The following is a 23,122-nucleotide window of genomic DNA, read 5'->3' on the forward strand; positions in this document are numbered from 1 at the left end:
TCCCCTGCATGACAGTATTGACACAGGCACGCTGAGTTCAAAGTCTCCACATATTAATGTACACTCTTCTGATGTGGACAATGTGTCAATCATTACCGTAACAATGTGGTGTCAGTCTGTTGTCTTTACTGGAATATGCAAAAATGTGGAAGCAAACAGATTTCATGAACAAACACAATATGGACACCTGTCCACTACTATCCCTCTTTATTTGGAGGTCTACAGCATGTAGAGGACTCCACGTAGCACATTGGTGGTGCACAGCTTTATGAACTCTATGGAATAGACAGCAAGACCACACAATGCCAAACAGGTCTTATTTTAATAGCAAGAGATATGAGTGCCTATTCCTGAGACCCTGTAAAGATGTATATAGTGGACCATTAATATAATAAAGTAATTCATATAATGACTTTATTTTTATTGAGCTTATAGGCTCCAGCCTACAGCTTTTTGGTTAAGATGTAGGTTATAAATGGAAATTATTCATGAAAACTGAAATAAATAAAATGGAAGAAATATAAATGCAATACAAATTGTTTTTAGACGAATGGAACAGCAAAGTTTAAAGATTTGTAGCTTTAATAATAAAGGATGAAGGCAGTTATAACTATATCTATTGCAGTGATGTCGGTCAGGTAGTAGAGGGTAAAATCGCTTACAACTGCACTTTATCATTAAAAATAAGACAGCCCGGTATCTGAGGAATAGACGAGTAAAGGAGGGAGAGAAAATTCTGTTCATTTCTTACATGTGTGCATTTCTGGAGACCTCATTCACAGAGCGAAGATAAAATATCAGCTAGATCAGTTGGTCACTGCTCACACACACACACACACACACACACACACACACACACACACACACACACACACACACACACACACACACACACACACACACACACACACACACACACACCTGCATTCGGATTCATGTGTATACAGATATGCACAGCCCTGTGGTGGATTCTGCGCTACTTTTAGCTTCGTGCTCCAAATAAATAACCTACATTTATTGACACAAATAGAACTGCAATGGCAGAAATGGGGAAAAGAGAGAATGTGAGAAAAATGAGTAGAAACAGATAGAAAACGTACATAAACTTGTTTTAAAGTATTTTTACTGCTTTTAAAGTGGGGTGCAAGGTGTGTCTTAAATGTAGAATGTAATACTTTGCCGTATGTAGTGTGGATGAGAGTGTGTTTGGCTTAATAAGAAATAACATATTAGGCATTAAGAAATATATTGAGTTGGCAACATGAGACAGGAATGATAGTGTGACACAGCAGTAACTCATGTTACATGCCTAATATCAGCTGTATGGTATCAGCAGTGTTGGGTGTAACTAGTTACTAAGTAATTAGTTACTGTAATTTAATTACTTTCCCTTGAAAAAGTAAAGTAAAGGATTACTCTTATTTTTTCTGTAATTTAATTACAGTTACTTCTGATGTAATTTAACTAAATACTGTAATATGTGTGTGTGGAGAAGAGGAATTGACATCAAAATTCAAAGTCTAACTTTAAAATCCGTGCTTTAATGTATAATTCTCACATTTGTAATTAATAATAATACTTTATGTAGTTTTATATTATTTATTTGAATGAATTAAAAGAGCCGTTTCATGTCTATCCTTGAATCACTTAACTAATCAAGGTTGATGTAGGATATAGAAAGTAATTAGTAATAAGTAATTAAATACTTTTTGAAGAGAGTAACTTGTACAGTAATCTAATTACATTATCGAATGTGTAATTAGTAACTAGTAATTAATTACTTTTACAGAGTAACTTACCCAACACTGGGTATCAGTATGCATAAGGGAGATAAACGTGAGAGTTGATGGGTGTGTGCAAGGTGTTACTTTAGTCTGATCCCATCATTATATACACATGAGCATACTGTGAAAGTATGTGTCCACTACCTTCAGTATGAAGACTTATTACTGCTGGTCACTTGACAAGTGGTGACGTTTTTTTGTCCTCCAAACCAAACTACCCAAAGGAACTGGACTGGTGACATCACACACTTAAACACACTTACACAATTGGGGAAATAAAGTAAATAGTTTGAAATGTTTTGTTATGTTGTAATGAAACATCACCGGCAACAGGTGTCACATTGGGTCTTAACATGAGTAACTGTCACCGTGTCAATCATGGTGGCGACGGAACCCCCATGCACATAAATGCCACACAGGAAAATATTCTGACATCACTTCCTGTTCTAATACAGTACATGGGGCTCCCCCATTTTTTACAACTGAGATGTAGGGTTGGTTGCACCTTAAACGGTGGCATTCATAATTTAAGGTGCTTGACTCAGGTCAAAGTAAAACACTGTAGTCGAATGTTAAAATATTATGAGTGGCAAATTTTATTCTAATAGCCTCTTTATGTGCAAAGCACTGCTCACCTGGGTACTGCTTGCAAAACATCAGGAAAGCCCAGAAATTCAGATGCTGTCTTGCTCTTCTTCAAAGTTAGACTTCTGCCTGTATCAGCTTGCTGAGATAAAGTCTCCTACAAGACAAAACATTTGTGACATTGAAAGAGACAAATTGTAAACAAATTACATTTATAATGCCACACACTTTACATTTATCCTGGGCCATTTCGAAAGGTAATGTGACCTTCAGTACGCCTATATTTAAGACATTTAATTGTAACTGTTGCATGTAGCTTCGGCCGAGGGCCATGCGGCGCTTAGCTGAGAGCGGTTACAGCGACATCATCTGGACGTGGAGCGATATTGCCATTGAAAAAATGGAGGCCAGGTTCTCAGTCTTAACTGAACATAACTCGCTAAGGAACATTTATAAAATCTAAACGTCCTAATTTCATGTGTCTTAATACTGTACATTTACACAGCAAGTGGTGTCATTTAAACGTGAATTAGCCTAAATTCTAAACAACTTCAGTTATTTACACCAGTACAGATACATAAACATTAGAGCGGGTGGTTTACGTTGACATGTCTTTTTTCTAAGTGTTCAATGCCAATATATAAACATATGAATTATTGGCAAAGCCAACCAATGGCCATCCAGACATGTGCTTTGCAATGACTATTGTATCAAGTCCTAATTTATTATCAACACACAATTGTTTTCTACTTAGTGTTATTGTTCTATTATAGTAAAACATTGTGCATTGTGTTCTTGCAATTAAGAAAACATTTTGGAAATATTTGCATTGACTGTTTGTTCTTTTGTAATTGGATAACCAAAACCACATTATGAGGTAGTTGAAAATGCATACCTGATTTGGAAAACAATCGTTTCTTAAGTATCAGTGAATGACCACCTACACATCTGTCAATCAACCATTGTTCTTAAACAGATTTTTTTTACTTCAGTGTCATAAAGAATATCTATCAATTTGCTTAGGGATGTCAGCAAAGTGATAAAGTGGATTATATGAATCTTACACATACTTAGTTTTAAAATGTCAACACTCAAAAAGAATTTAAAATTCAAAATAACAATTTTGTGTTTCTAATTTTGAGAAGCATTAAAGCAACTAAGAAAAATACCTTTTCCAGGAAATCACAAACACACGATTCAAGCTTAGTAGCTTTTATGAATAAGAATGCAGGCAGTTGTAAATACATTATTACTCAATCATATCCATATCATAACACTTTATATCATAATTTAACAGCAACCCTTTAATTCACAACAAGATATGTAACATCCTCTTAAACGCAATATGCATTATATAACTGAGGTATTAAATTGGCAAAATTAAATACTACAGAAACGGTTGTTCATCACACCATGAAGATTAAAGCAGTTTATATATAAAAATAAGTAAATACTAATCACATTAAAATGAATAAATGAACAGGATTAAAATAATGTTTAAAATAGTAATAAAACGAGGCAGCCAGTTATAGTGTAGACATACAGTAAGTGGGTGCCCTGTTTATTTCTTACATGTGTGCATTTCTGGAGACCTCACTCACAGAGGTAAACTATCAGCTAGATCAGTTGGTCACTGCACACGTAAATACAGATATGCACAGCCTGGTGGTGAAATCTTGGCTGCTCTTAGCTTTGTGTTCCAAATAAAGGACCCATATTTATTGACACAAAAAGAGCTGCAAGGAGAGAAACAGGGAAAGAGAGTAAAAAAGATGAGTTAGTTAGGCAGAGTTTATAAGATCAGTGTACTACAATTAGGACTGTCACAATTATTAAATAATCGTCTCATCGCAAATATTTGATCTAACCACAATTATTTCAGATAATAGTGGTATCTCCACCATCCGCATTCTGCACTCATTGTTACATTCAAATGACATTTCTCATTCAGTCTTTTCTTAGTCATTACACACTGATTGTTTTGTTAGTCATACAATTTTCACATTTCTAGAGATATTATCTTAATTGCATAAATTAATGAAATACTTCAAGATGATAAACCAGCTTGTAATTATAAGGGGTTTTCTGCGTTCTGAGCAGTTTTGAGATACTTCAAAGCTATTGCATTCCATTTGACTTTGTAGATAAAACCTTTTTGTTTTCTAAAAATAAAGTCCCAAAATAAACACAACGTAAAGAAAAAACATCACATAATGTAAATAAATTGACACAGAATAAGAATATGTGAATAACTCGATTTTAGATGGAACCTTATAATTCCAAGGAGACGAAATGTAAAAGTGAAATAAAGAGTTACATACGACAATTAATCGTGACAATTGTCAAAGCCGTAAGAGACAATTACTTATTAGACAATTAACCAAATTTCTTTAATCTTTAAAAGACATTTCAAGATGTCCTTGTGCATCTATAACATAAATTCTTATTAATAAAGATGAAATTATGCTTACCCGACAAAAAACTATGTGTGTGTGTGCAACTGTGCATGCGTGCGTAATGTACCTGTGGCTTCAGTGTGGAGTTTAGACTCATCACTGCTGGTTACTTTGCAATTGACAAAGATTTTTTTGCCCTCTATTCGATCCAGAACACTGTGGATTAATAACACACTGCCCAGAGGAACTGGACTGCACAGAATAACAGAGTTTAACAGATGAGATCACAGTTGATCAATCTCTAGGCCACTATGAACAACAAGACTGTTTCCTAACTACGTAGTAAAAACAAAAACAAAAGTGCAACTATATTATAGACTTGATAATAATAAATTTTTGAAGTACTGAAACATTACGCTACCTGCGGTAGTTCGTGTTAAGATAAGCCGTCATAACAGGTCCTGACAGGTAGCCGGCAAGAGTACCTGTCACCGTGTCAATCATGGTGGCTATAGCACCTCCATGTAAATGACTGCCACACAGGGGAAAAAAGACTGACATTATTTCCTGTTCCAAGACATGTTATGGGACACCTCAAAAATATGGTCAAAAATAAGAACTAGGATCCACTACGGCATTCAATTACATGCTTTTGCCTGAATATTTGTATTATTTTAATTGACACACTAAGAATTTTCAACTGTTTGCTTACCCAGGTGCCCCTTCTAGTAGATGTCCCGCCTGAAACACACAAACACAGGTCTTCTCCACCTTATTGAGAAAAGCCACATATTCAAATGCTGCACCCTCCTCTTCAATACATCTCGTGAAAAGTCGAGCTTTGGCCTGGACCAGTTTGCTGAGATGTACGCCCCCTACCAGACAGTAACAAAGTGACATTTGACATTCCTTTTTACTGTACACTTTGTCGTGTCTTTGTTACAAAAAGTTTGTACGTTTTATTTGAGCTTTTCCAATGCCTTGTTGGAAATGATAAAAAGTCGGTTCCATCAGCTTAGAAAACAAATTCACGTGTATTGCGCTGCCCACAGGGAAGCTTATACAGCGACATTTTAAAGGTGCCAAAGAATTCATTGAAACAATATGTTAAATTGTTCTCTGATATCTACATAGAAGGTATGTGGCTTTATTAAGAACATATCAAAAATGATCCAGAAACAGTTTGACATGTCCATTTACAACCCTAGGATTTGTCCCTAGAATGAAAAGGTCTGTTAATACCTTATTTAGACGGATCATGAATATTAACGTTAAGCTCTGTACTGATTGGCTGTTTCGCTGCGGCTCATGCCACTAGCTCACACAGCAAACAGATCGCTACTGTCAGGTGTGAAATGGAAGAAGTGGATAAAATCACTGCTTACTGCTTGCAGCTGGGGTTCTCATGGCAATAGTCGGAATTGCCCCCTTCTTAAATTAGTATCAAAATGCTGAGCGAAGCCTGCTTGATTATGGGAGGCAAATCCTGCCAAATTTAAATAAATAAATTAAACGATGAAAATGAAAACCAGATTAGCAATTTCATTATACACAACTGCGTGCACAATATGTGCCAAGATGAAAAATAAAATGAAATTATTTTATTTTCATTTTCATTTTTACACTGACAATGCGTTGTCCCTGTCAAATTGAAAAAGAAAATACAATTGGTGATTTGTCATTTCATTTTCACTAAAATCTCGAGGCAAGACTGCCAATTTGAAAATTAAAAGGCAAATGTGAAAAATAAATTGTAAAAACATTTTTTACAAAGGTTTTAGTAATGTTCACGCAATAATACTGACACAATTCAAATTAAAATGTAAACTTTGATTTTCATTTTATTTTATTTTCTCTTCTCTTTTATTTCATTTTCTTGTTCACGGTCATGCAAATTACATGTTAATTAGTGGGTGTGGACGAGCGTCTGCATTACTGGGAACGCCCACAAAAACGTCATATCCGTTTATTCGAACGAACGTGTAGACCTTGTCAGGCGCTTGGCCTTAGCGCTTTGTAATGATGACGATGACTGTGCCTGGTGCAATACCGAAAATTGTTGTGTGGTGTTCTGCATCTCTGATAAGTTAACAGTTAACATAAACAAAGCGATCTTTCTCAGCACAATAGAATCCATCGTAATGTTCGGTTTGAGGTTGATGTGTTTAACCTCACGCACGCTGTGCGCAGACCAATTCGCTTATGGTATAACGAGAGCGGCTCATATGTGTTTAAATCAGCCCCGCGTACTTCATTCATTATGATTATGAGCCAATCGTTATACAAAGTGCCGCACTATGTTATGAATACATGTTTTAAATGATGCGCCTGTTTAAATTCCTTGAAGTTCAGCTGTCATACCAAAAACCATCTAATACCTACAACACTAGTGCAGGCCTGCCACCGCGCCGTGGGACAAAAAAACCATTCGAATCAATTAATAGTGCTGTGCCTATTAGATGTTTTTGGTATGACAGCTGAACTTCAAGGAATTTAAACAGGCGCATCATTTAAAACATGCATTCATAACATAGTGCAGCACTTCGTATAACGATTGGCTCATAATCATAATGAATGAAGTACGTGGGGCTGATTTAAACACGTATGAGCCGCTCTTGTGATATAAGCGAATTGGTCTGCGCACAGCGCGCGTGAGGTTAAACACATCTTATCAACCTCAAACCGAACATTACGATGGATTCTATTGTGCTGAGAAAGATCGCTTTGTTTATGTTTTCTTAAAAGCAGTCACAGTGTAATGATGATAGCGTGCTCGGGTGCGGATGGTAATGTACAGTGTAAGAGCAGGTCAGCGGCGGAGTGGGGACAATCGCGCTCCGGCATGTTTCAGGGCACGCTAGAGATACGGGCTCTCCAATGCTTTAGTTTGTTCGTCTGTTAGCTTATCAGAGATGCAGAACACCACACAACAATTTTCGGTATTGCACCAGGCACAGTCATCGTCGTCATTACAAAGCGCTAAGGCCAAGCGCCTGACAAGGTCTACACACGTTCGTTCGAATAAACGGATATGACGTTTTTGTGGGCGTTCCCAGTAATGCAGACGCTCGTCCACACCCACTAATTAACATGTAATTTGCATGACCGTGAACAAGAAAATGAAAACGAAAATGAAATAAAAGAGAAGAGAAAATAAAATGAAAATCAAAGTTTACATTTTAATTTGAATTGTGTCAGTATTATTGCGTGAACATTAATAAAACCTTTGTAAAAAATGTTTTTAGAATTTATTTTTCACATTTGCCTTTTCATTTTCAAATTGGCAGTCTTGCCTCGAGATTTTAGTGAAAATGAAATGTCAAATCACCAATTGTATTTTCTTTTTCAATTTGACAGGGACAACGCATTGTCAGTGTAAAAATGAAAATAAAATAATTTCATTTTATTTTTCATTTTGGCACATATTGTGCACGCAGTTGTGTATAATGAAATTGCTAATCTGGTTTTCATTTTCATCGTTTAATTTATTTATTTAAATTTGGCAGGATTTGCCTCCCATACTTGATGTGGTCCCAGGTTCGAAAAACTGTCCCTTTCACTTTTGTCACGTGACTCTCGCTGCTCTGTGCTTCAAATTGCATTGTAAACAAATATAAACAAGGCTAAAGGGGCATACTCGCACGATACAGATCAGACGCGTCTGACTTTATAACTGTGCACCTAGCGGTGTTTAAAGAAGAAGCTCGGCTTGCGCATCCCGCCTGACTTTATAACTATATAAAGAAGATGCGTGTCTGCACAGCTTGCGTTGTATAAAGAAGACGCGCATGAGTTTATAACTGAGAAGCTTGCACTGTATAGATGACACACGCCTGACTTAACTGCCCAGCTCGCGCTGTAAAAAGACCTGTCTCTGCGCAGCTTGCGCCTAGATGCGCCTCACTTCATAACGTCGTGGCTTATTTAAAGAAGACAACGATGTCATCGTCCATCATGAGGATTCACTGTAAACATCGCCCAACCCTATTCACAATACCTGCAGAACTTCCGATGATTCGCCTGTGCACGTCCGGCTGGCCTAGAACATGGGCGGGTATATGCAACGTCGGTGTTATGTTGGGATTGGCCTCTTTTTCAGTGGTCTTTTGCATGCACAAGATTTACATAAGGAAAAACAATAGTGTTGTGAGGCTCACGATATGTCATTTCCATGTACAGACCTCTTATTATTCATCTACAGTTAGGGCCATAAATATTTGGACAGAGGCACATTTTTTGTTATTTTAGCTGTGTATCAATATGTTTTCGAGTTACAGTTTTATAATAGATATTGTCTTAAAGTGCACACTCTCAGCTTTATTTAGAGTGTATTCACATCCAGATTATCTGAAGGATTTAGGAATTACAGCTCTTTAATATGAAGCGCCCCCCTTTTTCAAGGGACCAAAGTAATTGGACAGTTGAATAAAAAGCTGTTTTATTCACATGTATGGGCTTTTCCTTAAATAATTTTTTCATAAATGAAGCATGTTAAAGGTCTGGAGTTGATTCTACTTGTGGTGTTTGCATTTGGAAGCTGTTGCTGTGAACCCACATCATGGGGTTCAGGGAGATCTCCATGCAAGTGAAACAGACCATAGTTAGATTTCAAAAACACTACACATCCGTCAGAAAGATGCCAGGAACATTAAGAGCGGCCAAATCAACAATTTGGGACATTCTGGGGGGGGGGAAACACACCGCTGAGCTCAGTAACAAAACAATCCTAGGTGTCCATATGAGATCAAAGTGGTGGATGATGACATTATCCTCTCCATGATAAAGAAAAACATCTTCACAATTTACAGACAAGTGAAGAATTAATCCGGATGCTTCTGTCTTCTGTTACATCACCAAAAAAACACCAGTGACCCAGTGCCTGAGGACGTCATGCATGGAAATGGAATCACACTGCCTGAACACTAGACTTCTGAAATAGCCGAACAAGCTCTAGAAAGCATTTTTTTGGAGAGATCAAATTAATTTCAGCCTGCATAAGACTAAAAAGAATAAAAGATATGGAGAAGGCTTGGAATATCTCATGATATGAGCATACAACATCTTCAGTAAAATAATCTACCCATCCTATTCTTGAGGCTTTTGCACCTTGTTGTGAACCCTCTCTATATTTTCCTTGTATTCTCTTTATTGTTTTGATTGACAAACATTGACATATTTACCTCTTGGAGAGTGTTCTTCACTTGTCCGGACGTTGTGAAGGTGTTTTTCTTCATCATGGAGAGGATAATGTCATCATCCACCACTTTTATCTCACATGTTACTGAGCTCAGCGGTGTGTTGTTTTTTTCTTAGAATGTACCAAATTGTTGATTTGGCCGCTCTTAAATGCTTCATTTATGAAGAAATTATTTAAGGAAAGCCCATACATGTGAATAAAACAGCTTTTTATTCAACTGTCCATTTACTTTTGGTCCCTTGAAAAAGGGGGGAGCTTCAAATTAAAGAGCTGTAATTCCTAAATCCTTCAGCAAATCTGGATGTGAATACACTCTAAATAAAGCTGAGAGTGTGCACTTTAAGACAATATCTATTATAAAACTGTAACTCAAAAACATATTGATACACAGCTAAAATAACAAAAAATGTGCCTCTGTCCAAATATTTATGGCCCTAACTGTATGTCTGTGTAACAGTTTTCCATTCTATGGCACCTTTAACACTGGTAACACAATTGCGATTCTCAATCACATGGGGGAACCCGTGAGCAAAAGGTCTATGGTGTCGCCATCTAACCTGAAAGTGCTATTGTCAGTTAGTTAAAATGATAACAGTTGCTGTGAGCAATATGACAAGCAGATATTAATCACTTACCTGTGGCATATTTAATGGTGCGATTGTAGCTGGGCAGCTTCCGCCAAGTCTCTCTCTTTTCTTCTCCTTTTTCGTTCTCTGCCTCACACAATGCATTATAATGCTCGTAAAGTCTCAGCATCTCTGGACTCCACGAAGAGTTTGGCTGACTGAAGTCCTGCGGTTTTGCTGAGAAGGGCCACAGCGACATCATCTGGAGACAAGAGAAACATTACAGATAAAAAATGTTTAAATCCAAACGTTCATTTAAAGTTTGTTTATTTTGTTTTGGCTAACATTCAAGAGAAAGCAGAATGTAATACGTTATAATATAAAATGCCTGTCAAGACCAAAAATGTGGAGACTCATACCGAAACGGGACAGATGGTCTGGAATGGGGACTGGAGGTGCCTGTGGGTCTCTTTAGAAAGCAGCTGGGGAAGATTGATTCCTTTCGATCCATTGGACATCTGATGGCCAAATCTTCTTGCTACGTGTCCTAACATGATGACTGTGAAAAGCTAAACACACAAGCAGATGGGTGCTGCTGTTCTTCTAATAAAAGCTCGATAAAAGCCTTAACTCCTCTTCAGACTATATAACAGCAATATTAAAAAACGATTTACAATACGACACAGTTAACTGATGACATTGCCACCGCCCAGATTTTCGCACATGTTGTCACAAGCAGCACAGGACTGCTAGCCACACTGTACATTCCAGTCCCACCAAACGTTTAAAACTGGAAAACGTATCCACAACCGATCGTCGTCCTACTGTTTAATAAAAACAAAGTATTTGTCAATAGGCTAAATGTAAAGGACTGCGTAATAAGACGATAAACCCTAAGGGGAAAATACTAGCAAAACCGGCGTACTGTGTGACTTTGACGAACATCCTCAATGATTGGCCAGTTCATGCACGCGGGCGGAACTACCGTGTCATTCTAGCCACGTGACAGTACTGTACTCTTCTGATTGGTGGATTCGGGGTTCGCCTGTTGTCACGGCAACGTTCGCGTACTTTCTGCTTGTACTGCTAAAATACTTTTTGACAGTTCTTTATCGGTGCACAATGTTTGGTCGGGATTTCCGTGGTTCAAAAAACAAATACGACCAGAGAGAGAGGGACAGAATAAGGGTAGAGAAATGCTGTTTATTTGAATGGCATTGATGTGTGTTTGTTGATATGCATACTGCTAACGGTTTGCTTTTTATTTAACAGAAAGATGAGGAAAATAATGACAGAATTGCTGAGTTGGACAGGTGTGCAATATACAGTGCTATCCACTCGATCAATACTGAATGATATTATAGTATAATTCAGTTTGCATTAAGCTGCAAAAGTATAGAGACCGCAGTGTGTGGTATTAAAATCTACTTTAAACCTGTAAGTAAACAGATTTTATTTTTACAGTTTAATTAAATAAAAACATGTGAGTATTTAAAATGCTGCACTATTACAAGTCAAAGCAAATATGTGGCATTGACCAAGACATTGTACCAAAGCTTTTATTGAAGCGCATCAAATCTACCTTACACGAAATCATCAGATTTTGCATTAACCTGTGAAGTTCACCTGACTAATGCTGACCTTAATGCAAAAGAGAGGCATATCAAATACTGTGAAATTCCGAACTTCATATTTTTCCATTCAACTTTTTGCCGAAATTGTTTTGTGTATATTATGCAAAAAGTAATTTCACCAGTCGTCTCGACTTTTGCATCTCACTGTGCTAAGAGAAGCTATTGTAAATGAATAAGCCATGATTTATGAATGAACAGAACTGAAACTGTTTTTTTTACCAGAATTAAGAGTCTGATTCTGAAAGCTGAATTTGAGGACTCTGCTGACGAAAAATCCCTGAGTCGCAGAAAGATGATCCAACAAAGAGAGATGGAGTTGTGGAAAACCTCTCTCACTCTGGTTAGTATACAAAGTCACGTCTTTTGTGATGTATTTGAAAGATGTACATTGTTTGGGAATATATCAAACTAATGAAGTATATATTCTGCTGAGAATGCATGTTTCAGATGTGGTAAAAATGTAGCCTAGTTGTAATAGCAATGTATCATCAGTAGTGGTTAGTATAAGGAACGTGGAATTTAGATTTCCTTTAAAACTTGGTCTCAGTCTCATCAAGGTTTTAAATAGTATTACCATTTTGCTTATGCCTTAGCTACTCAGAAAGACACAATACTTGCTGTTGACAGGAACAGAAAACCCCGGTGTTCCCAAACAGTTTAAAACAAACAGCAAGTGTCAGATGAGTGGATTGTTGAAAGCAATGTTCCTTTTCTAGAGATCATGACCAGAGGGAGTTAAAGAAGATACAGATACAAGTTTTTTTTATTGTTGAAATCTTATCGTACTGCACCATTAAAGCAAATGCTGGAATACAGGACTGGATTTAAAGGACCTGGATTCAGTACTTTATACTCAAATTTTTTGCCACATCTATGGGGATGACATTTACTAGATACACATTGGATTGTTAAGAGATTGTATTATGCGATGAAAGGCATAATTACGTTTTGTCAAATCCAGCTCTACCACTACTGTATTTTCCTGCATGTGTACACAAAGGTTGCATTATGGACCACGACTCCTAAGTACAGTATAGTTGTCTCTATTTTTTGTTTGCTTTGAAGGGATAAGGATTCAAATTTAGCTTTGCATTGTAAATGTTGTTGGTATTGATGTTGGCCGAAAAATATCATTATAAACTGTATGACGTTTTCACAGGCACGGAGGGAAGCGTTACGCAGGTTTCTGGAAGAGGAGAGACAGCTGCACATCAGAGAGCTGAACAACATTGGCTTGACCATTTATCAACAAAGAACATAAAACATTAAACACTGTGTGAAACATTCAGCCTTGACGATCAGTGCTTTATAACTTTCATTAAATTGGCTTGCAAGACAAACTTGTTTAACTATACCATTGTTTTCAGAATTTCACATTCAGGAATTACTGGTTTTCGTTATGACTGTGAACAGGTTTAATTGTGTATTCCTCTGAAAGAGATAGAGAGAATAAACAATGTCTACAACGAAACAGGTCTGTGCATCCTAGTATGACAATGCAAAGCTAACATGAAATTACCTATCATGAGACAATATCGTTGTAAGTGTCGTTGGCAAATATGTAAACCAAAGTCAAATATTTAAGACAGCAAGAATTTACACACCCCGTTCTTCAGCACTCGCGGATCCAGTCTAGATAATTGTGTGCTGAGAAAAAAACACCACACTGCTAATTCTCCAAAGAATCGCTTAAGGGTCATTCCATGAAATCGGTGCCTTTTATGTCCCTGATGAATAATCAGACATACTATAACAACAAATACATTTTTTATTTAAACTGATACCAACACTACATGTTATTTCATCAATATTACATCAAAATAAAGTCAAATAAATATTATTTAAAATAATTCAAATGGTATTTATGCCGGTAAGTGTAAAGTTTTTGGCCTGTCCCTTGCAATGATTTTCAATTTTCAGCAGTACTTTTACCTTGCAAATTAAAGGAAATATGTAAAAAATGTCCATATTATTCTAAGTGTAGCCTCATTATTAAACAATGTTTTGGAATACATATACATTATCAGTTTAAAATATAAACCATTTTATGTATGTCCCTGATTTTATGTCACCACTGTTACTTTCACCCAAAAAAACCCTTGTAAAATAATGGAACATTCTAGTGACATCACTTCCAGGAAGTTACATCATCTCCCCAGTGTGATTCCAACAGGAAAAACACAAATAAATTTGTCTCTCTCTTCAATAATGTTTAATTTTTAATGATTTATGAGGTTTAACTGAGAGGGGACAACATGCAATGTCAAACCTGTTAGGCGTGATAACGCCTTTGATTTTATTTTTCAAAAAAGCATCGATTTTGTGGAATGACCCTTAAATAAGTCTGCCGATTGTTCTATTGTTCATGTGAAATGATGTAAAAAGTCAACATCAGAGGGTATGGCATGTGCTTATATACACATATACATTGAATCGTCTAAGTTAAACTGACATTTTAAAGAACACTTGAGGCCCATTTTTCATTTGGGACCACATTTATTTTGACATTAAGGGCAATTATATTTTTTTGAAAATCGACGTTGACATAAAAACAGTGCCTGTGAAAAAACGTATACACACATGTACACAACTATATTCAAACTAGATAATTTTTCCTGAGCGCTCCATTGGACTTCACAAAGGTACTTCACAGTCTTGCACCTGCACATAACATCCTGTAAAGAGATATAAACAAACTTAATGCAAAAACCATTAGTCTTCCAAATCCATAGGATAAGTATTACTTTACTTTTTGAGACTACCATCAATTATTATATAGTATTGTTTACGATTATATTACATGGTAACACTTTACAATAAGGTTGTATCCTATTGTAAATGCATTAGCTAACATCAGCTAATAATGAACAATTTATTTTTCAGTATTTATTAACATTAGTTAATGCACCTTGAACATGAATAACTGTATTGACATTAACTAACAGTATCAAGGATTATTACACAGCTGGTTGGAATGCTTGATTCTGATTGGCCAGTCGCGACATATGCAGGTTCGTTATTCTCAGATAACAACCTCTCAAAAATAATAACACGGTAACCTGGATGTAGCAAATAATTCTAACAGTTTTTTTGACCAATTAAATACGTCTTTTAAAAACATATATGACATTATATTTACAAATGAAAGTAAACGGCTTTCCCTCACGGAAGGTCTGCATTTGGTAAAAATTAACTAATTAAATATTTCAAATTCACATTTCATGTCCAGTTTTTTTCTCATGTGGCGTGTAGCCGTGTAATGAGTGGGATAAGCAGCTGGCTGTTATCGCGAAATAAGCCCCTTCAATACAGATTCTTCCTGATCACACTGTCAGGGCTTATTTCTGTGATAACAACCGGTTGCCTGTTCATTATCCCTTCCTTACCAGACACAACGTTTGATTTAAAAAATGTATTAGTAAATGCTGAAATTAACGAACTAAGATTAATAAATGCTGTAGAAGTGTTCATTGTTAGTTTATGTTAGCTAATGCATTAACTAATTGTTAACAAATACAACCTTATTGTAAAGTGTTACCAATTACACAATTTCTAGAAAATAAAATAACATCTGAACCATTTATTTGGCTATGAATCATTAGCTAAGCTCTCACCTTGCTTCTTCCACTTTCAGATCCACAAATTCACAAATCTTTAAATCTCTGTCTAGAATCTTCTGTTTCAAACCCTCAGTCTCCTGCTCAGCTTTCTTCCTCTCTTCTTCATGGCCTTCTGCAGGAAAACAAGGTAGTGGGGAAGGAATGAGACACAAATTATGACAGTAACCAATATCAACAACTCTTCCGACACTAATATAGAGTACTTCAGCTCTATATAAGCTTGATCTTCTTAATTTGCATTTACCTTTTATTTTCTGAAGTGCACTACTTGCTTCAGTGCGTTTCGTATCTAAATTATCCTTAAATGAGGGAAACACAGAGAGAGGCATTGTTATAGAGAACATTAAACTCAAGTGTAGAAGAGTTTTAGGTTTAGACAATACTGGAACAGATTCAACGGATAGTTTCATGACGAACCTGTATGACTTACTTCTGCAGACAAAAGAAGATAAAGGGATAGTTTCATTGCAGAACACAAAAGAAGATATTTTAAAGAACGATGCTAGCCAAACAACACTGGCTCACGTTGACTTCCATTGTATGGATGCAAAACTATCAAGTTTTTGATCATGAGGGTGAATCAATGATGACATAATTTTTATACTTGGGTGAACTCTCCCTTTATCACAGTGTTTTTTAACCGGAAATAAACAGTTTTGCATGAAAAAAGCCACTTTGGTAACTTCAACAATCACTGCAGAGACCCAGGGCCATGTGTATTGCAGCTAGGATCTATTACACCCAGAAAAATATATGAGCAATCGGATCTTCATGCCCCAAAACCAATTGGTATTTTATCTATAGCATTCATGTGAATTATGAGAAATTGTAAGTTCCTTTAATTCTTTAAAAACTCATGGCATTCCTATTTTGTTCATCAAGAAAATATGTAAAAATGTGTTTTGATCCATGGTTACAGTGAAAACCTTGCAAAACTAGAAATACAAGAATTGAATGACATCTTTCAAAAACTGGCAGAAAGAGAACAAGTGAATTCAATGTTCAATTGTTTGCTCACACACACTGAGCGGAAATGTAATACAAGTTAATGTGATCACATTTGTTGACATAAATACAACCTTTGGTTTAACAGAAAGAAAAACTATATACCAACATGCTCATAGCTCACACCCCAACATCACCAACATACTGTACACAAATCACACTAACCTACATGCCCTATCAGCGATGAACACAGTACTTAAACATAATTATTTATTTTGTCCGGCTGCATTATATACACACTAATATGAATGCCATGCTATTAATGCTTTAAAAGCTTTTAAGCACCAGTGTAACAGTGAAGGCTAATTCAACACAAGTCAAATCAGATCCAGCTACCTAAATACTAATCAAAATCCACCACGTTAAACCCAAATCTAGAATAAAAATCACCGTACCTTCTCCCTTTTGCAGGTGTCTAGATCCTTTTCCGACTGACCGAATAATTTCTTTTGATCCTCCTTCTGTTTCTTGAGCTGATCTCTCTGTGAAGCCACAGGAGCAATCTTCTTATTCATATCATCTACCTGCATTTTGACAGATACGATCCCATCCTCCTTTAGCTTCACCTGTTCAATGGAAACAGCGATGCGCGTTTTCAGGTTGCGGATGTTGAGCTCCTGCTGTACGGCCTGGTAGACTATAACCATCAGGGCACATACGGCCAGGAAAATCATTGCCGATATGGCTCTCATCCTGAGGGAACAGAGGAGAGCAAACAAAAACGGTTCCTCGGAGAAAGGTTAATTTGCTGTATCTCTGTCGTTCTGTAAACACCGTCAGCCGGTTTTCATAGCTTCTGTGTCGTTGGTGGACATAGACGTAACTCTGCCCTGCTTCCCTAAAAATATTCACTCTTAACTAGCCGCAGGTAACCCTGCCTTACCTGTATGACTGGATGTCTCGGGGTGTGTGTTCGTGAGAGGGCGATAGAGCGCAACACTTCCTTGAGACTATTGCTGTGATCTCGGACCAACTCTGTTCACTTTCTCCACCGTCCTATACGGAAGTATGGAGTTTGTTGTTTTTTGTTAACAACTGCAATGACCGACATTAATTCCTGGTCGTTCTCACTAACAATCCTACACCTACAGTGAAATAAAAGACACGCTCGGGTGTGGCGTCGCAATGCTCACCAAAATCTGTCAATCATTACACGAGTGGTGAAACAGGACGGACCAGTATCCTCATATTTGCATGACTTTACCAACACATTTCCAAGCTGTCAAACCCCTTCTTTCTTCTCGACCATGCAACAGGTGCTCACCTGGCACGCTGAGGTTTCAACGCCCTATAGTGAAGGCTTGATCTCTTGGTGGAGTGAAAATGATTTTGTCCATATTTACACTCAGCATATTTCAATAAAACTGACGCTTTTTATGTTTGCTTACGTCAGGCTTTGTCTTACACAAAATGCACAAACAACTTAAACTGTCCAACAGGGCTGCATTTCCCGAATTAAAGTGACACGTAAGCAGACGTCAATGCGTATTGTGAAATTATATTACAGAGTGGGCGGGGCTTCACGCAGGTGCGCTGTGTAACCTGTAGCGTTTTCTTCATACTCTTCGAGCGCGGTTCCGGGATTTCTTAAGCGTTTTGTAAACACGTCATACAATTTCAGCAAGGTTAAATCATATCAGGAACCGTTTCTTTTTTTTTAATTGAATCCTGATGCATCAGGAAAGCGTGGAACATATCTGGATTAAACTGGCAATTCATTTTCAACACTTCGGCCTCTGTTGATGTAGAAGAGAATAAAAAGAATTAATCTTTAACACAATGCCACATCGCTCGTATTGTGGGAGGCGCTAGAATCTGCAACAGGTAACTTTTTTAAAAACTGTACACCTGACTGCCGCGCTCGCGCGAGAGACATACAGGTTCTTGGTCTAGTTCAGTTTCGTCCAACACCATGAAATTTCCGGCCCTGCTTTTGGGTTTCGCTTTGGTCTGTTGCGTGATCATTGCTGGCTACATCCACAGCAAGCGTAAGCAGGAGATCCATCTAAATAAGCAGGCTTCCTTTCTCAATATTAAGTTCAGAGTTACCAGAGATGTTCTGGGAGAGTATCAAGATCAGCTGTCTCAATCCGCCGTGATGTTGGAAAAGACTAAGAAAGAGGTGAATGCTCTAACCAAAGAGCTGTCTGGAGTGAAAAGTTTAGTTGAAAAGAAAATGAAAGAAGTAGAAACCTGTAAAGGAGACCAGGTGAGTGGGGATGGGTCCAGTGGATTTTCTGAGATATGCATGGAAAGTTTCTGTCACGAAGGCAAATTTCTAACTAAACAATACATCACATTCAGATTCACAGCAGCCATTTAGAAATGTTTATATGAAATTCTCTTACTGCGTGTCTCTTGAGATGTATTTGGGAACCTATTTATTGCTTCATTGTTTTACTGACAATGTAAGCAATTGACAATTTATTGCTTCATTGTTCACCCCCACCCCCTTGAGAAATTGAAATGTCCTTCCCAAAAGTTATAACAATGACTACAATGTTCATACGTTTGATAGTGGTTTATTTAAACCTGTCTTTTATATTCTTTCTCTCTTTTAGAAACAAATATCAGATGATGTAGCTGCTACAGAGTCAGAGAAGAAAAGTGACCAGAGTGGGTATTCATATAAAATCATCAAGAAATAAGTGTGGAGATCTGTTTGATTGTGAAGCTTATAGGTTATTGATCATGACCAGTAAGGGTGTTTTATTGGGGATGTATATTGGGGAGAATGCTCAAACATGTTTCTCGAATTACTGCAGTGTTTAGTTCTCTAAACACAGACCCAGCTAGTCACGTTTGAACTTATAGGCCATTTTGTCAGTGTGCTAGGCCATGGTTGGAACTCAACTCTGGTTGGCAGGCAGATCAACGGAAGCAGGATTGAGCATTATGGGTCAGACCAACCAGATACACCCACAAAGCCCATGAAAAATCTGCCCTCCTGTGGCAATAAATGCAAGCTATTCAAGTTTAGATATAGGAGAGGACGGTTAACGGTGTATATCTTTATTAATTTGGATTGAAATACTGTACTGTGTTGAAAAAAATACAGTTGGAAAATGCCCAAAAAGTGGAATTCAAATACAGACTGTCACACACTAATTTTGACATCTTTTTTTGTTTTAAACACCTTTTACAAGGAATTATTTTAAATATAAATATCAGTTTAATGTGCAAGCAATTATTGCCCAGCCTGTGTCAATAAAAATCTGTTTTCTGTTCACAGATGAGTTTATCAGGGAGAGGCTCCTCTGGGCAGATGAGGAAGCCACTCTTAAAAAGAAAGCAATCGAGACTAGCAAACTGTGTGCTTACATCGACAAAAACTCTGTGGAGGCCAGGTGAGTGAAGCTATAGATGAGTATGATTTGATGTTGGCATCTGACTGAAGAGACTGACTGGATTGTTTGTTACTTTATAAAGATAAAAATTTTGCTGCTATTTCAAAATTAAAGTAAATTAAAATAGCGAATGGAAAAAGTGTTTTTTTTATGTGACACTTAGAACAAGGATACTATGTTCCTTGCAAATATTTTGTTGAAGCAATAATGGTAGTACAGTGTTGAAGAACAGCGACCTGTTCACTAGCTGTGTGCTAGGTGCTAAAGTCTTCTCCATGTTCAGACAAAACATTATATTTTATAACAAGGTTTAAAAAAAAAAATTCAAGGCAATTATAAACAACTAGTGATGTTTCTTTAAATTTGCTTACCAATGTTTCTATACTTTCAAAGGAAATTGTGTGGCATGAGTGAACTGCCGAAACCAGAACAAAAATCTAATCTAACAGAAGCCAAACAACCTGAACCTCAAGAACCGAAAGTCGAACAGCCCAAACCTCAGGAACCAAAAGTCGAACAGCCCAAACCTCAAGAACCGATAGTCAAACAGCCTAAATCTCAGGAACCCGTTGAACAGCCCAAACCTCAAGAACCGAAAGTCGAACAGCCTAAACCTCAGGAACCAAAAGGCGAACAGCCTAAACCTCAGGAACCAAAAGTCGAACAGCCTAAACCTCAGGAACCAAAAGTTGAACAGCCCAAACCTCAGGAACCGAAAGTCGAACAGCCTAAACCTGAGGAACCGAAAGTCGAACAGCTTAAACCTCAGGAACCAAAAGTCGAACAGCCTAAACCTGAGGAACCAAAACCAGAACAGTCAAAACCAGAGGAACCAAAAGCTGAACCACCCAAACCTGAGGAACCAAAAGCTAAAGAACCTTAAGTAAACATTTCACAAAGAAAGATCAAGTGCAGCTGTTTCTGGAGAGAGAAAGACAGAGAGAAGCTATGTCAGCTACTGGAGGAGAATTGTTTACAAGGATTATTCAAACCTGAAGATCTTGTCTGGGTTGATCTCCAGCATTCCACAAATCTGAGAACTTTAAATAGGAGGACACATACTCTAACACTTATACAGTATGTACACACACACAGAGAGAGACTTAAAGACTGGACTGATGAATCATCAAATCCATTGTACTTTTCTGTGTCATATCCATGTTCTGTTTTTGTTTTTCAAATAAATGTCTGTTTATGAGGAATATGGGATGATTTTGATTTGAAGGTTTGGTGATCTAAATGGCTGCATAGACACTTCACCATTTTTTTACAATCATCTCTCCTCATTAATAATCTTTAATTCGTTATTTTCATTTTCTTAATTGTGATCTTGTCTGTGAAATTCAGGCCGACGAAGTCATAAAATGGCTTACAAGGTATGTAATGAGTGTTTTTTGCTGTAAATGATAGTTTATTTGATGATTTTAATGATGATAGTTCGATTTTTCATTTGTTAATGATTTTAAATAATGATTTAATTGACACTGCATTTTATTCGTTTACCTAAAAATACAGCACATTTGCTTCCTAAACAGATTCAATATTGGACATGAATATGGTCAATATTCAATATATCATGATTATATTTTCACAGAATGTTCTTTACATTAGATACAATTAATTTATTTTAAAAAATCACAAAAAAGACTTCACAGGCAGGATCACAATATTTTTTTCTAGTGAGTGTCATTTTTATGTTTATGGAAGTATGGCTGTGCATATGTGTTTTAATCTTTTGTCTTTCTATCTTGTGGTATTGTATGTGTCATTATGACCCTCCCTCTGGGCTTTGCCGCTTTATGACATGCTGTCATGCATACATGTCTGTTTGTATCGACTAATGGGACAGCTTTGACCCTCTCACTGTTGCTCTTCATCATCCTCACTCTGATACCCGGGTTACCATAATTATGTATGGTACTAATGACAAGCATAACCAATCAGAAACTTCAAAGTAGCACGAAAAACTGTTACAAAGATCTAACAGTTGCATTACAGTGTTTTGCCTTTAAGATTTTTGAAGTTGTATGTTATAAAATACTGTGATGTTTACTGTGGAAATAAATACAGTGGATAGTTGGACTTTTTATGACTGTTAAATGAAGATGTTAGCTCCATAACTACAGTAGATGTTAAAGACTGTTGCTTAGTTATTTAATCTTAAGTGATACAATTTTAGTTGATACAGTGACTTAAAAACCCTTGTAGGTTATTCAGCTAAACTGATGGACATGTATATTAACATAAAGCATTCATGTTATTTGTGATAATAAACCAGCAGTTATAAAATGCACAGCACCAACTTCTGACAAATCTTTGACAATATTTCTGAAGTTATGGGAAACAATCAGTGTTTTAATCTATTTTTGGACTGGCAGTGTGTTATTTTTTACATTAACTTAAAAAAATAAGTTAAGCAATTTCGTCCTGTTTATATAAGTTATATACAGCAACTCATGACATTACTAGACAAAATTTTAAATAACCCTGCAGCTTGATTATAGTTAAAAATGTAGGCAACCAAATATTTTTACAGTGCATGATGAATGTTAAATTTATGCATTTATTTATTTATTGAAAGTGTCGAAAACCATCTGTTTGGTCTCTGTTTGTTTCTAGTTCTCTCTCTCTCTCTCTCTCTCTCTCTCTCTCTCTCTCTCTCTCTCTCTCTGTGACCCTTCGGGCTCAATATTGGTGGAAACAATTAGTGTCTCTCTTACGCCTGATCTCATCCAGAAGGTCACTGTGTGGAGTGTGGGGCATTAGATAACAGAGGGAGGGGCAGAAAGCTAACAATATATCCTTTTATCATTCTCTAAAGATATTATAAAGTTTCCTTATGTAACCATTACATGTGTTTGGTTGGTGTAAACATTAAGCAACAGAAGAAAAGGTGATTTCGCAGTGTTTAAATGAGATTTTTTCTAGAATGTACAGAATAGATGGAGCCGGCAGTGAACAGCACAAGGTCACTTTCAGAAGTTGAGT

The 23,122-nt window shown here is 36.8% G+C and overlaps 4 protein-coding genes across 4 annotated transcripts in view; 1 reads left to right on the forward strand and 3 right to left on the reverse strand.

Moving 5' to 3' along the window:
• The window catches only part of rorc (RAR-related orphan receptor C), a 35,292-nt gene extending 32,776 nt beyond the window's left edge, over window positions 1-2,516 (reverse strand). The window contains exon 1 of the mRNA XM_057339115.1: window positions 2,420-2,516. Within this exon, the coding sequence (XP_057195098.1) occupies window positions 2,420-2,441 (22 nt within the window). The 5' untranslated portion in view covers window positions 2,442-2,516. The remainder of the gene's footprint in view (window positions 1-2,419) is intronic.
• Window positions 2,517-3,571: 1,055 nt separating this feature from the next.
• Window positions 3,572-11,485, reverse strand: them4 (thioesterase superfamily member 4). Its single transcript, XM_057339121.1, has 6 exons — window positions 10,948-11,485; window positions 10,598-10,790; window positions 5,478-5,640; window positions 5,187-5,297; window positions 4,893-5,017; window positions 3,572-4,105 (listed from the first exon to the last, which is right to left on the reverse strand). The coding sequence occupies exons 1-6, from the start codon at window positions 11,080-11,082 to the stop codon at window positions 4,056-4,058; spliced, it is 777 nt and encodes a 258-aa protein (XP_057195104.1). The 5' UTR covers window positions 11,083-11,485; the 3' UTR covers window positions 3,572-4,055.
• A 2,517-nt stretch (window positions 11,486-14,002) lies between these two features.
• Window positions 14,003-18,219, reverse strand: si:dkey-87o1.2 (uncharacterized protein LOC796684 homolog). Its single transcript, XM_057339122.1, has 5 exons — window positions 17,671-18,219; window positions 17,183-17,480; window positions 16,027-16,081; window positions 15,777-15,894; window positions 14,003-14,837 (listed from the first exon to the last, which is right to left on the reverse strand). Exons 2-5 carry the CDS (start codon window positions 17,477-17,479, stop codon window positions 14,810-14,812), a joined length of 498 nt encoding a protein of 165 aa, XP_057195105.1. The 5' UTR covers window position 17,480; window positions 17,671-18,219; the 3' UTR covers window positions 14,003-14,809.
• Window positions 18,220-18,311: 92 nt separating this feature from the next.
• zgc:174935 (uncharacterized protein LOC796019 homolog) lies at window positions 18,312-22,447 on the forward strand. The gene is made up of 4 exons (XM_057339120.1): window positions 18,312-18,996; window positions 19,349-19,403; window positions 20,020-20,134; window positions 20,528-22,447. The coding sequence occupies exons 1-4, from the start codon at window positions 18,700-18,702 to the stop codon at window positions 21,015-21,017; spliced, it is 957 nt and encodes a 318-aa protein (XP_057195103.1). The 5' UTR covers window positions 18,312-18,699; the 3' UTR covers window positions 21,018-22,447.
• The last annotated feature ends 675 nt before the right edge of the window (window positions 22,448-23,122 follow it).

This window comes from Triplophysa rosa, linkage group LG8 (assembly GCF_024868665.1).
Source record: "Triplophysa rosa linkage group LG8, Trosa_1v2, whole genome shotgun sequence".
Taxonomy (NCBI): Eukaryota; Metazoa; Chordata; class Actinopteri; order Cypriniformes; family Nemacheilidae; genus Triplophysa; species Triplophysa rosa.

Bases quoted from the DNA above. Each gene is read 5' to 3' on its own strand.
- zgc:174935 (XM_057339120.1), top strand. From the start codon at position 18,700: ATGAAATTTCCGGCCCTGCTTTTGGGTTTCGCTTTGGTCTGTTGCGTG. The intron at 18,997-19,348 runs GTGAGTGGGGAT...TCTCTCTTTTAG, and splicing joins AAACCTGTAAAGGAGACCAG to AAACAAATATCAGATGATGT. The intron at 20,135-20,527 runs GTGAGTGAAGCT...ATACTTTCAAAG, and splicing joins AAAAACTCTGTGGAGGCCAG to GAAATTGTGTGGCATGAGTG.
- them4 (XM_057339121.1), bottom strand. From the start codon at position 11,082: ATGTTAGGACACGTAGCAAGAAGATTTGGCCATCAGATGTCCAATGGA. The intron at 5,018-5,186 runs GTAGCGTAATGT...TATTCTGTGCAG, and splicing joins CTTAACACGAACTACCGCAG to TCCAGTTCCTCTGGGCAGTG. The intron at 4,106-4,892 runs GTACATTACGCA...CTCTCCTTGCAG, and splicing joins ACTCCACACTGAAGCCACAG to CTCTTTTTGTGTCAATAAAT.
- si:dkey-87o1.2 (XM_057339122.1), bottom strand. From the start codon at position 17,479: ATGAGAGCCATATCGGCAATGATTTTCCTGGCCGTATGTGCCCTGATG. The intron at 15,895-16,026 runs GTAAATGCAAAT...GTTTTCCTGCAG, and splicing joins TGCACTTCAGAAAATAAAAG to AAGGCCATGAAGAAGAGAGG. The intron at 14,838-15,776 runs GTGAGAGCTTAG...ATCTCTTTACAG, and splicing joins CTGAAAGTGGAAGAAGCAAG to GATGTTATGTGCAGGTGCAA.